Source organism: Mustela putorius, unplaced genomic scaffold, assembly GCF_011764305.1.
Source record: "Mustela putorius furo isolate JIRA1106 unplaced genomic scaffold, ASM1176430v1.1 tig00000407_pilon_pilon_pilon, whole genome shotgun sequence".
In the NCBI taxonomy this organism is placed as follows: Eukaryota; Metazoa; Chordata; class Mammalia; order Carnivora; family Mustelidae; genus Mustela; species Mustela putorius.
This window is the reverse complement of record NW_025421373.1, coordinates 10,397,001-10,409,694: the sequence shown is the minus strand read 5'-3', so window position 1 is coordinate 10,409,694 and position 12,694 is coordinate 10,397,001. Positions and strand designations below refer to the sequence as shown.

Below are 12,694 nucleotides of genomic sequence, written 5' to 3'. Positions count from 1 at the left end.
GACCAGGAGAATCTTCACATCATTAAGTACATAAGCCCTGTTGCATTCCTCTTTGGAATAGTGGACATATAGTTGCAAATGTGAAAAGTTTTTGATTTACCTGCCTGTGTGACATTTTTATGTTTGAAATCACTCCTTGCTTTTTTTGTGACTTCTTAATACATGTCATACAGGTTCTTTGGGTTGCTCCTATTATAGTTTGACCCTTTTTCAATCCCTCCAGCATTTCCCACACACAGGTCTGTTAAGTAACCTATATATTGAAATCAGATCTTTTCAAACATTGCTTCTAAGTTTGGTGACTGTTTACATATTTTTGTGACAGATTAAACACTAACAGTTTTGTTTATAAGGATTTTTTTAAAAAGATTTTTTAATTTATTTGACAGACAGAGAGCATTAGCAGGCGGTGGGGGGGGGGCGGGTGGGAAGCAGGGAGCCCAATGCGGGACTCGATCCCAGGACCCCAGGATCATGACCTGAGCCGAAGGCAGCGGCTCAACCCACTTAACCACCCAGGCGCCCTGTTTATAAGGATTTTTTAAAAGCATACTGTTGTGAGCCTCAAAGGCATGTCTGGAGGCATTTGCTACCATTGTTGAGTCCCTGAGCAGTTTTGATACAGTGGGGGGACTATTTGAGTGTTAGAGCTGCTCTGCAGCGGAGAAGAGCACACTGTAATTTAGTGACTGCATTAAGTTAGTAATGTTCTTTTTTATTGCTTGGTTTATGAGTTTTGTGAACTTCTTAGTGAAGTTACTTTGATAGAGTAAATAAATATTTATTGAATGGATTCAAGCCTATACATAAACATTCGACAATCCTTTTAGCTATTTAATTTTTTTTCAAAGTAACGATTGTCTTTGAGTTACAATCATAGAATGATCATTTGGGGATTCATTTAGGAGCAAGAACATCCTGGTTCCCAGCCTTTGGATGACTTCGATATTCCTTTTGGTATGTATAATCATGATTAATGTAGTGTCTCAGTTCAAAGTTAAAATCAGTTTTCTAGAATTATGTATGTAAAAATGAGGCTAAATTATTTTAATTTTATCTTCAACAAAATAGAGTGTGTGTGTATGTGTGTGTGTGTGTTTTGATGTGTTATCTGGTAGTGCAGTGGTTGAAACTATGGCCCACAGGCCATGCCTGTTTTTGTAAATCAAAAAAAAATTTTATAAAGATTTTATTTATTTATTTGACACAGAGAGAGATCACAAGTAGGCAGAGAGGCAGGCTCCCCACTGAGCAGAGAGCCCGATATGGGACTTTCCCCAGGACTCTGAGATCATGACCTGAGCCAAAGGCAGAGGCTTTAACCCACTGAGCCACCCAGGCGGCCCCAGCTCTTAAATTTTTTTGATGACACTCAAATACACATCTACCCTCTCTCATCATTCTTTTCTACTTTCATCTTAGATTTAGCATGTCCAAATTTTATTTTTTTTTAAAGATTTTATTTATTTATTAGAGAGGGAGCGAGCCTGAGCAGTGGGGAAGTGGGGGCCAGAGGGGCAGAGAGAGAGAGAGGGAGAAGCAGGGTTCCCACTGAGCAGGGAGCCGTCAGGGGTCGTCTCTGTTCCAGGACCCTGGGATCATTACCTGAACCAAAGGCAGACATTTAACCGACTGAGCCACCCAGGCATCCCCCACCCCCACCACCTTCCTTGATGCCACTGCCCTGCATAAAGCCTCTGTATGCCTAAACCAAGCAGTTTTTTCCCTAACTGACCTGCTTAGCTTGTACCTCTCAGCTTCCTAACCCATCTGGTATTCTTTCCCATTCACTTGTCTTAAAACCACTTTCTCGGGATGCCTGGGTGGCTCAGTGGGTTAAGCCGCTGCCTTCACCTTAGGTCATGATCCCGGGGTCATGGGATCGAGTCCCACATTGGGCTCCTTGCTTGGCAGGGAATCTGCTTCTCTCGCTGCCTCTGCCTGCCTCTCTGTCTGCTTGTGTATACTCGCTTGCTCTCTCTCTCTCTTTCTGGCAAATAAATAAAATCTTTAAAAAAAACAAAACAAAACAAAAAACCACTTTCTTTTTCATTCTTAACAGTGTTTTGTTTCGAGTTTTTGCTTTGTGGAGGTAGTACATGTTCACTGGAGAAAATATAAATCAGGAATAGGAAGAATAATAAACTCTTCCCCCCACCCAGAAAAACTCCCATGATTTCTCTGTCTAGAGGTGGCCAGTGTTTTCTTCCAAGGTTTATTTTTTAAATATCTCCACTCATATATATCTGTAAATACATATATATGTAGTTAAATACTCTTATATAAATGTTTTATTTATTTTTATTTAATATAATGTAATGTTATATATTTAATAATATTTAATATGTATTTAATAATTATATTTTAGTAAATATATGATTAATATGTGTATGTGTCATTTCAAACAACAGTAATTCTCCAATTCTCTGACACCAATTCAGTTCTGACAATAACCTGGAGTTAACACCAATCCCACAGATTAATGGCTCAGTCTCAAAAGACCACTTCAGATATCAGCTACAAATGGGGTCCCCATACACCTGCACATTTGCCCAGTCAACTACACACTCAGGGATTCCCATGACTCACCCTCCAGGTTCACTAATTTGCTACAGTGATTCCAGAATTCAGAGAAGTGCTTCACTTATGATTATACTTTTATTATAAGGGATACAATTCAGGAATAGCCAAATGGAAGAGACGCATAAAGGAAGGTATGGGGGTTGAGGGCACAGTCTTTCCACACCCTCTCTGGGTACGCCACATACCCAGCACATCCCCTTGCTCATCAACCCAGAAGCCCCCTTAACCTCATTGTTTCAGGATTTTTATTGACATTTCATTATATAGGCATGATTGATTGCATCATTAGCCATTGATGATTGAACTGCATCTCCAGCTGCTCTCCATTCCCCAGAGGTAGGGTTGGGGTGAGGCTGATGATGGTTCTGACCCTTTGACCATGTGGTTTTTTACCTCTGGTGACCAGCACCTATCCTGAAGCTATCTAGGGGCCTTTCAAGAGTCACCTCATTAAGCATAAATTCAGATATTATCAAAAGGGTCATAACATGAATAATGACAGGAATTTACTCAGGAAATTCCAAAGATTTAAGGAACTCTGTGCTTACAACCAAGGATGAAGACCAAATATATATATATATATAATTATACTATAATGTGCCATAATTGATAACCTCTTATGCTACTTTGTTGTCCTTCATGGTCTCCCAGGAAAATTCACATCTAAACCCAAACTCCCATAATAGACTTTGGACTTTGATTCTATTTGCGGCTAAACTTTTCTACCTAAGTGGAAATTACCTCAAGGGCAGCATGTGCTGTCCGAATTTGCTGTCTGTTCCCCAACAGCTGCTTTGTTCTCTCATTCTCCATCCCCACTGGTGTCACCACCAACTCAACACCAAAACATAGGTTATCTGAATTCTGCCTTCTCCCACCTTCTCATCTAGACAATAACCAGATCTTGTCTGTTTTACTTCCACTGAAATTTGTAAATTTATCACCTCTCCTCCATTTTCACCATTACTGAAGTTCTGATCTGAACTGTGACAGCAGCCTCATCTGTCTGGAGCCACTTGAATCTGTATTCCATATACTGGCAGGGATGGTTTTTCTTGACCATCAACCTGACCATATCATTTTCTTGTTTAACATTTTCTACTGGATCTTCGTCAGCCAGAAGAACATTTAGTTTTCTAGGTTGGACATACAGAATTCTCCACAATTTTGGTTTGGGTTTCACTGAGCTGCCTTTGGGAGTTCACATAGACAGCACCTCATTCAGAAATTCCATTTTTATAACATCTTGGCACCCCATGCCTTACCTCTCTTGAGTTAGGTGCTCTGCTATTGGACTCTGCTATTGGCTTCTCAGTGATTGCTTTCAATGTTTTGTTGTTATGTTTAAGAAATGCTACAAGAGGATATTAATACTTCAGCTGGATTGCACTTTATGGCCTCTGTGAGAAAGAAAGCTGTAGAATGTCAGGATGCAAGTACAAATACAGACCCAGGTAAAATGCTATTTTACCTTAATTTTAAAAGTCATATGTTTTGTGCAATATTTAACATATCTAGACTTTTTATTCAAAATAATGATTTAATATGAATTTTAGTTAAGTGATAATAGTTACTCCTCCCAAGTTCTTATCCTCAACCTTGGTATATACTTCACAAATTTTAAACTTTAAGTTGAATTTATGATAATTTAATTAAAACATAATAGAAATTTTTGTTCAAAATACCATGGACTACATCCATGTTTTAAATTTGGGTTCTCTATGCCATTAATTGCCTTCACTGGGATTTCATGCCTAAGACCAAGAAGCCTGGAGCTATGGCTGTTGAAGTTATTTAGGAAGGGGACTAGATTGGGTTGGTATGGGAAGGGCATATGTAACTGTGTCCAAGAACAGAGGAAATAAAATTTGAAGGAACTGTTATTTGGAATTTTGCCTGACAGACTTCCTTATTCATGTAAGTGCTCTGACCTTTCTGTTGTAGAAATTCTTTTCTATGATATTTAGGAAACAGTTGCTTTCAACTATGTTCAGAACCTTCAAGTGCTTTTCTTAAATCTCTAATTTTATATTATTTAAAAATAGTATTTATTGATATGGTTTCAAAATAATATCATTATAGAAATTTGAATAATATAGCAAAGCTATGAAGAAGATGAAATTAACTATAATCATATCACTTAGAATTAATGTGTTTTTAAAAGATTTTAGGGGGTGGGGCAGAGGGAGAGGAACTCAAACAGACCCTATGCTGAGTGTGGAGCCCAGTGTGCAGCTTGATCCTTCGACCCCAAGATCACAGCCCATGCCAGAACCGAGAGTCAGATGCTTAACCAGCAGTTCCACCAGGCTACCCTAGAAGTAACAATTTGATGATTTTTCTTTCAGTCCTCTCTTGCATATTTTACATAATTGGTTTTTTTTTTTAATGATTTTATTTATTTATTTGACAGACAGAGATCACAAGTAGGCGGAGAGGCAGGCAGAGAGAGAGAGTAGGGGAAACAGGCTCCCCGCTGAGCAGAGAGCCCTATGCAGGCTCTGGGATCCCAGGACCCTGGGATTATGACCTGAGCTGAAGGCAGAGGCTTTAACCCACAGGGCCACCCAGGCACCCCCATTTTACATAGTTTGATACAGTATATGGTGTCTTGCCTCACTATCCGTACTTTAATCTTCCAAATAGTATTCCTTTCTTCCCTGAGAATTTAACCCTTCATGGGTCCCAGTGTTTGCTTTTGCGTAGCAATCTTTGGATACTCTCTAGTTAGACTGTGTCTTTAACATATTGCATTATTTATTTACATAGTATAGTTTATACATATGTAGTATATATGTGTAGGTAGCATATACATTGTAGTACATACTTAACATTACAGTATAGTATTTATATTATACTCTCTACTTACCTTATAGTATATGTTTGCAATACTGTCAATATTTTATCTGATATGGTCAGTATTACATATGTACACAAACTAATTAGTTAAATGAATTTTAATTAAGTGATGTTTAAAATGCTTTATATTTAATTTATATATTAATATATTCAATTTATATTTAATAATCCTAGATGCATAGTTATTCAGACTTGTTTAATGTTTGGGAGTATTAAATGGGCTGGCCTGGGACACCTTTTTTCTGCCTTTAAAAAAGTCTCTTGGTATCTGTGCAGTACATTTATAAGAATGGATTGGATTTGGAAAACAAAATTTACCTATATTGTGTATCCTTTGCTTTCACTTTGATTTCTGCTTATGTCATACATTTCCCTGTGTCATCAAAAAGTACTTGGTAAGCATATTCCTTCTTCCAGTTGTGACATAAAATATTTACCTAATTTTTTAGTGTTCAGTGCATTAGGTGGTTTCCAGTATTTTTCTCCTATAAATAAGTTTTCAGTATCTTTCCACATGTGAGCCTTTGTTTTGGTTACCACTGTGATTTAACTAATTCTTTTATCTTTACCCATTTAATATGTCATAAAAAGGCATCTCATTATTTAGTTTTTGTTTTTATCTGAATGAGGTTAGCCTACAGAAGATGTTTTTGATGCAAATGGTGCATATGCATTTGAGAAACATTCTTATAAGAAAAAACCTTTGAGAAAGCCTTGGAGGTACTTTACTGTTAGATAGTTTTCAAGACTTGGCAGCCTGTTTGCCAGAAGTCTGTTATCATCCAGGTAATCAGGCCCAGGATGAACAATAATAAAATCATAAATTAGCACTAATTTTTAAAAATTAAATCTTTAAGTGGTCAATCTACTTTACTACCTTTAAACACAATATCTAAAAATCGCATTCATACATTTAATTTTTTCTGTTTGTGAAATTCTTTTTTGTTTTCTTTTTTTGCCTCAACTCTTACAACTGACTACAAGATAAAAAAGCTACTTCTGAAGAAGTTGTTTCTGAATGTGGTAAAAATCAACAAATCATTTCTTCCATATCAGGTGTGCTTTTTTTCTCTTTTTTTTTTTTTTCCTGAGAATAACATTACTAATTAAAGACTGTTCTGATGACCAAACAAGAGTTACCACCATCCATAAAAAAGCAATAAAACCCATCAATTGATCGAATAGAGATAGAATGATAATTTAAGTATTTTCACTTTCCTCTTTTCTAGTTTCTGGGTTGTTACATGGTTTAAATTCAAGCCTTGGTACCGAGTTTCCAGTGTTCAATATAATAAGAAATTATATTTTGCATATGAAATTTGAAAGTAATGTTTTATTAAAAGTAAAATGCTAGGAAGTAAAACTAGAGTCCTAGTGAAGGGACTCTAGTTTGGAATATTGGTGAAGTTTAGTGGGGTAAAGTTTGGAGCCGATGACCCAAGAAAGAATTCTTGAAACATCGTTGGTGCAAAATGGTAGTTTAATAAAGCATGAGGACAGGACCCGTGGGCAGAAAGAGCTGCTGCCTCAGGGTTGTGAGAGGGGTGGCTTATTATATATTATGGGGTTGTGGGAGGTAAGGAAAAACTGAGGTCTTTTGTATGTTAAAGAAAATTCACAGGATACAGGAGGCCTTGCCGCTGTCAAGTTAAAGTTGTTTTCCCTCTAGCAAGGCATTAATAGGAAGATAGTTGGGAACTTCCTGGAGGATCACTCTGCCTTCTTCCAGTATCTGTCAATGTGCTGCAGCTTATAAGGATGTTATATTCCTCCTGCACGCTAGGCCATTGATAAAAATGCTTCATTTCTGTAAATTGCTAAGACATTTATAAACTGAGGGAGACTCAGTTCTTGCAGGATTGTGATCTCTACAAGTTAGCTATTTGTTTTTCCTTTCCTTAGCTTTAGGGTGGCCAAGAGTACATAAGGAATGTCACTTATATCCCATGGGGGGGGTGTTGTGGGGTGTCCGCTTCTGCTTTGTCCCCAGCTTTCCTTCTTTTCCCTCATCACTAGGGCAAAAGGCACAGAGACCATTTGCTGACGTATTGTGATAGGCTTCTTTAGTGTACTTTTGAATAAGAAGCTAATGACTTTTATAAAATTTAGATGTTAAACATTTTTTAATGTTTAATGGTAAAATTAAGCTATGGGCTCTGCGAATATACTAGAAACTACTGAATACTGAGTTGTGCCATTCTATTCTATTCTATTCTGTTTATTTTATTTCATGAAGGGTGCACACCCTAGCAGGGAAATGGGGAGGGGTAGAATGAGGGGGAGAGAGAGAATCTAAAGCAGCCTCCATGCCCAGCACGGAGCCTGATTTGGGGCTCCATCTCATGACCCAGAGAGCATAACCTTGTTGCGGAAGTTCGAAGGCATCGGAGAAGCTCAAGTAGCACACAGAGAACTGGGAGAACAACTGGGAGAGCTTTATTAACACCAGTGGGCTCAGTGAGATCACTCCCAAAGAATGAGTACCCAGCCTTTACTGGGACAGACATTTATAGGCAAACTAGGGATTTTAAAATGGTTTCGCACAGCTGATTGGCTCGGGGTCACAAGGTAGTTCTTAAAGCTATGCGGAAGTGACTTGGTAGAGAAGGTGGCCATTTTGGGCTTTTCCACCTCAACCTGAGCAGAAATCAAAAGTCAGTTGCTCAACAAACTGAGTCACCCAGGCACTCCTGAATTGTGCCCTTTTAAAGGGTCTAAATTATATCTCAATAAATCTGTTAAAACAAATGAGTAACAAGAAAAAACGTTGACAGTAAAAAAACAAATTAGTTATAGGTTAATTTCCTAAACAGGTTTTCTTGCAATCTCCTAAACAAACATGACTTAATATATCTGAAATGGAAATAGGAAATTACAGCATTTTCCTTTTTCTTTTTTTCCTTCTTTCTTCTCATGGGGCTTGAGATCACAACCCTGAGACCAAGACTTGAGCTGAAATCAATAGTCGAACACTTAACTGACTGAGCCACCTAGGAAATTAACAGCATTTTCTTGACATGACTTAGATACTTTATTATCCCCATGAATCATTCATATGAAAAAAGCAATAATCAGTCTCTATTCAACTATGAATTACTTTACAGTAAATTGTTTTTAGAATAGAATAGAATTTATTTATACCTGTGAAACTTCTTAGATTTTTTTTTAAAAGATTTTATTTCTAAGTAATCTCTTCACCCAAAGTGGGGCCCAAACTCAGAATCCTGAGATCAAGAGCCACACACTCCACAGACTGAGCTAGCTAGGCGCCTCCTACTTAGATTTTTAACAAAAAAAAATTTATGTTGCTTGTTGCTGACTTGTTATAAATGCTAATGACTTGGAGCTATTTACAGATTTTTTTTATATTCCTGATTTTTTAATTTTCTTAATTTTCAGAACATGAACCTTTGAATGTTCCTCAAGTGTTAGCTCCCGATGTATGTCTAAATCTCAAACTTCACACTGAAATATCAGAGGAACCTTCATCACCTTCACCGTCTGGTCTGGTACTAAATTTGATATTTCTATTCAGAGGTTATAATAATACATTTGCTAAAATTTATTATGGTCATCTGCATCATTTAATTGTATAGATGAAATGAGGCTAAAATGGCATCTATGTAGCTTTGTTGGAAAGATCAAAAAATTAAGATTTAAATACTATGCCCCAAAGTATTGTAAACTAAGACCATAACACATACTTCCTGCAGTTTTCCCTAAGTTAGGGAAATATATAAGCTCATATAAGCTCTTTTTGCCTTTAAAATTAATTATTATTATTATTATTATCATTTTATTTATTTATTTTTTTTTTTACAAGAGTGGATGGTGCAGACTGGTTGTACAGAGTAAAAAGAATATAACCCTCTTTGATTTTACGTGTTTTGTTTCAGGTTAGAAACACTTACATAAATGTGATTGATATTAAAGCTGATGATCTACAGGAACTGCCTGTTAAAGAGGGACCTTCAAATGATACTATTACCAAACAGCCAAGTGATCACCTGGAGATCCCATCTTCTGCAGAGTTACATTATATGGCAGCTTCAGTTATAAATACTGTTCCCTTGCACACTGTTAAGACTGAAGGTAATAATTTTTTTGTTTTTAAGTAGATTAAAAACACTTTAAAAATTCTATAATATAACATTTTTACCCCTTATTAAGTCTCTTAGCTCTTTTCCTGCGAACCCACTATATCTTTGGATGTTTATATTCACATTTAGGAATGTTCTTTTGTGGGGGAGGGCAGAGGAGAAGGGAGAGAGAATCTTAAGCAGACTCCATGCCCAGCGTAGAGCCTGATGTGGGGCTTGATCTTACGACCCTGAGCCACAATCAAGAGTTGGAGGCTTAACTGAATGGGCTACCTGGTCCCCCTAGAAATGTTCTATTAATCTTCTAACTACCTTGTTTAGAATCAGTCTTTTTATGCTTTTCATATTCTTGATAGAGTCAGCCAATTCCACTATGGATTTATTTTTTAAATCTGCAAAAATGTCTCCACCCTGTCTGGATGAAAGAAGCTGGAGAGCAGGCAGTACAGAGGTGAAGAACACTGGGATTGCCTCACCTATACCATCAGAATTACAGCAGGACAAAGGTGAATACCCTAAATATCTAACATGACTCTTGCCTTTTCTCCAAATTACTGATATATAGAAATGACTTCTAAAACTTGGTAATTGCAAAAGAAACCAGGAGAAGTTTTTTCCTTTGCTAAGAAGAGTGTGGTCAGATAGGTAAATTAGGTAGTGTCATGGTTCCAAAGCTGGGGCCCCTGGGTATTCTGCGAGGAGACTACAGATCTATTTGTACATAGGTCTTTTCTTAATTGAGGAGGCTAAAAATAAACATCCTATGGTATGTCATGAGTGCTTTGGTATTAAAAGGGAATTCTCATATTTAAAAAAAGTGGGTGATTCTAGAATAGCATGTAGAAAATACACAGGTATTTAGCCAACAGTAAAATATTATAAGTAAAATACTCAGTTTTAGAATTATAAATTAGGTTGCATTATTATAAAATATTTGCAAGATTTAGAAGAATATTTTTCCAAAACCTAAAGTTATTACATCCTATGAATGATTAGATTACTCTTCTTTTTGAAAAAGATTTTATTTATTCATTTGATATAGAGAGATATAGGGAAAGAGCTTGAGCAGGAGAAGAGGCAGAGGGAGAGGAAGAAGCAGACTCTTCTGAGCCAGGAGCCCAACACAGGGCTCTATCCCAGGATCTGAGATCATGACCTGAGCCGAAGGCAGATGGCCAAACATCTGAGCCACCCATGCGCCCCGAATAGATTAAGCTTAAAAAACCATCAGATTTCTTCCAATTGAAAGCCAGTATGTCTTCTGGGATCCACAGGTCCTGGGAAGGATACCCAGCCTTGTGGTTTTCAGATGCTTGGGGTCAGAGTCCAGCCCTGTCTGCTAATTGTATATCAACAGTGGGCACTCAGGAGATGTGAAGGTGTAGGGAAGGGATGGGTAGCAGGGAAACCTCACCTTAGCATGTGTTAGGGCATGTCTGTTATAGCTGTGTATACCAATAAGTGTCAGAATTTCAGATTTTGAAGCCTTGGCCCATTCTCTTTCCTGTTATGGGGCTGTTTGGTGCATAGGTATTGAAGGGAGAATGTATGAAACTAACAAGTCTTTTAGGCTGGGAAAGTGTGTGGGAAATGAAAAGAGCTTGACTTCTAGATTGAAGTAGAACAGACCTGGTTTTTGGTCCCAACTCTGTCACTTTATAGTTTGGATACTTCTTGCAAGTATATTAACTTTATCTGGTCCTTACTTATATCTCTGTGGGACACAACCTCATAGAGTTGTCATGTGGGTTACAGCTAGCCAAATGCCTGTGGGCTCCCTGGGCTGTGCAGTCAGTTGAGCATCTGACTCTTGGTTTCGGCTCAGGTCATGATCTCAGGGTCATGGGATCGAGCCCTGTGTGGGGCTCTGCACTCAGTGCAGACTCTGCTTAAGACTCTCTTCATCTCCTGTCCCTGCTCCCCACGCTCACTCTCTTGTTCTCTCCCTTTATCTAAAATAAATAAATCTTTTAAAAAAATGCCTATGGGCTAGTTTCCCTTCATTTTCACACCAGTCAGCTTTTGAAATTCTGCCATATTGGAACCAGATCCAACTCTCTGTGACCCCTGAATATCTTTGGCCCTTTGGCCAACATTTTAAGTGACCATAAGCTAGCTACAGGTTAATTTCCTCATTAGATCAAGTCTATTCAATGTTTTGGAAGATCATTCTCTAGGGAGACTGGTTACAAAAATATGTCAGTGTCCCTTATTAAAGAGAACAACTTTAAAATGCCAGTTTAAAAGGATGTGTTTCATATTTTGAAAATAAATTCCATTATAGTATTTACATAATATACCATAAAGATTCAGAATCTTGTTACATAATAGAGTTGAATGGGATTTGTATTATAGAAAAAGGTTGGGAGAAGGAGGGACAGATTCCCTAGGTATTTAAAACAAAAGCAAGACAAATAATAAATTCCTACCTTTAGTGATACTTGCTCACCATTTTGAATGATAGCAGTTTCCTATTTTAGAAACTATCTCCAATAGGAATGCATTCAGCTATTAATAGCAAGCAGAGCTTTGCTGGCCAGAGGAAGAATTTTTCATCAGTGGAGCTCAGTATTTAACCCTTTTTTCCTTTTTTTTCTCCCCCTATTAGTCAGTGGGACTAGAGCAGATTCTCCAAAGAAAGGGAAGCTATTTTCATTATGTAGGTAGACCATTCTGGATTTTGAACATGTCCAGTTCTTTTGCCCAATTTCCTCCTTGAAGTTTGTATACAAAATTCTCTCCTGAGAATGACTAAGGGAGATACTTCAGGCTCCCGAAAACAGGAAGGACAGATGGTAAAGTACTGTGAGAGTCAATCTGAAAAAGGTAAGGCCAGGCATACCTGACGAGCGTGATCAGTAGAGCATGTGACTCTTGATCTTGGAGTTGTGAGTTTGAGCCCCTTGGGTGTAGAGATTACTTAAAAAAAAAAAAAAATGGTAAAGCCAGACCAGGTAGTGGAAAGTGATACAGTGGCCATTGCCTGCATCGCAGTTTGACATTATCCTGTCATGGGAAACCTCACACTAGACTGGGACTGAAAGGTAAGAAGCACTACCTACACTTGTTTAGTGAGTCACATTTTTCAGAGTATTTTATTGCACAATTCAGTCTTCACAAAGCCTCTCTAAGTTAGGTAGGTCAGGCATCAT

At 37.7% G+C, this 12,694-nt stretch overlaps 1 protein-coding gene across 9 annotated transcripts in view; it reads left to right on the top strand.

Moving 5' to 3' along the window:
• The window catches only part of CPLANE1 (ciliogenesis and planar polarity effector 1), a 138,690-nt gene that overhangs the window by 87,176 nt on the left and 38,820 nt on the right, over positions 1 to 12,694 (top strand). For 6 of the 9 annotated variants that reach the window (XR_006606593.1, XM_004737996.3, XM_045079480.1 and 3 more), the window contains exons 36-41: positions 906 to 957; positions 3,933 to 4,037; positions 6,427 to 6,498; positions 8,842 to 8,951; positions 9,339 to 9,534; positions 9,899 to 10,048. Coding sequence is in view for 8 of the 9 variants with exons in the window: in XM_004737996.3 (XP_004738053.1) it covers positions 906 to 957; positions 3,933 to 4,037; positions 6,427 to 6,498; positions 8,842 to 8,951; positions 9,339 to 9,534; positions 9,899 to 10,048 (685 nt within the window). In the remaining variant the exon portion in view is untranslated. The remainder of the gene's footprint in view (positions 1 to 905; positions 958 to 3,932; positions 4,038 to 6,426; positions 6,499 to 8,841; positions 8,952 to 9,338; positions 9,535 to 9,898; positions 10,049 to 12,694) is intronic. The other 3 variants (XM_045079484.1, XM_045079481.1, XM_045079482.1) reach the window with 2 other exon arrangements.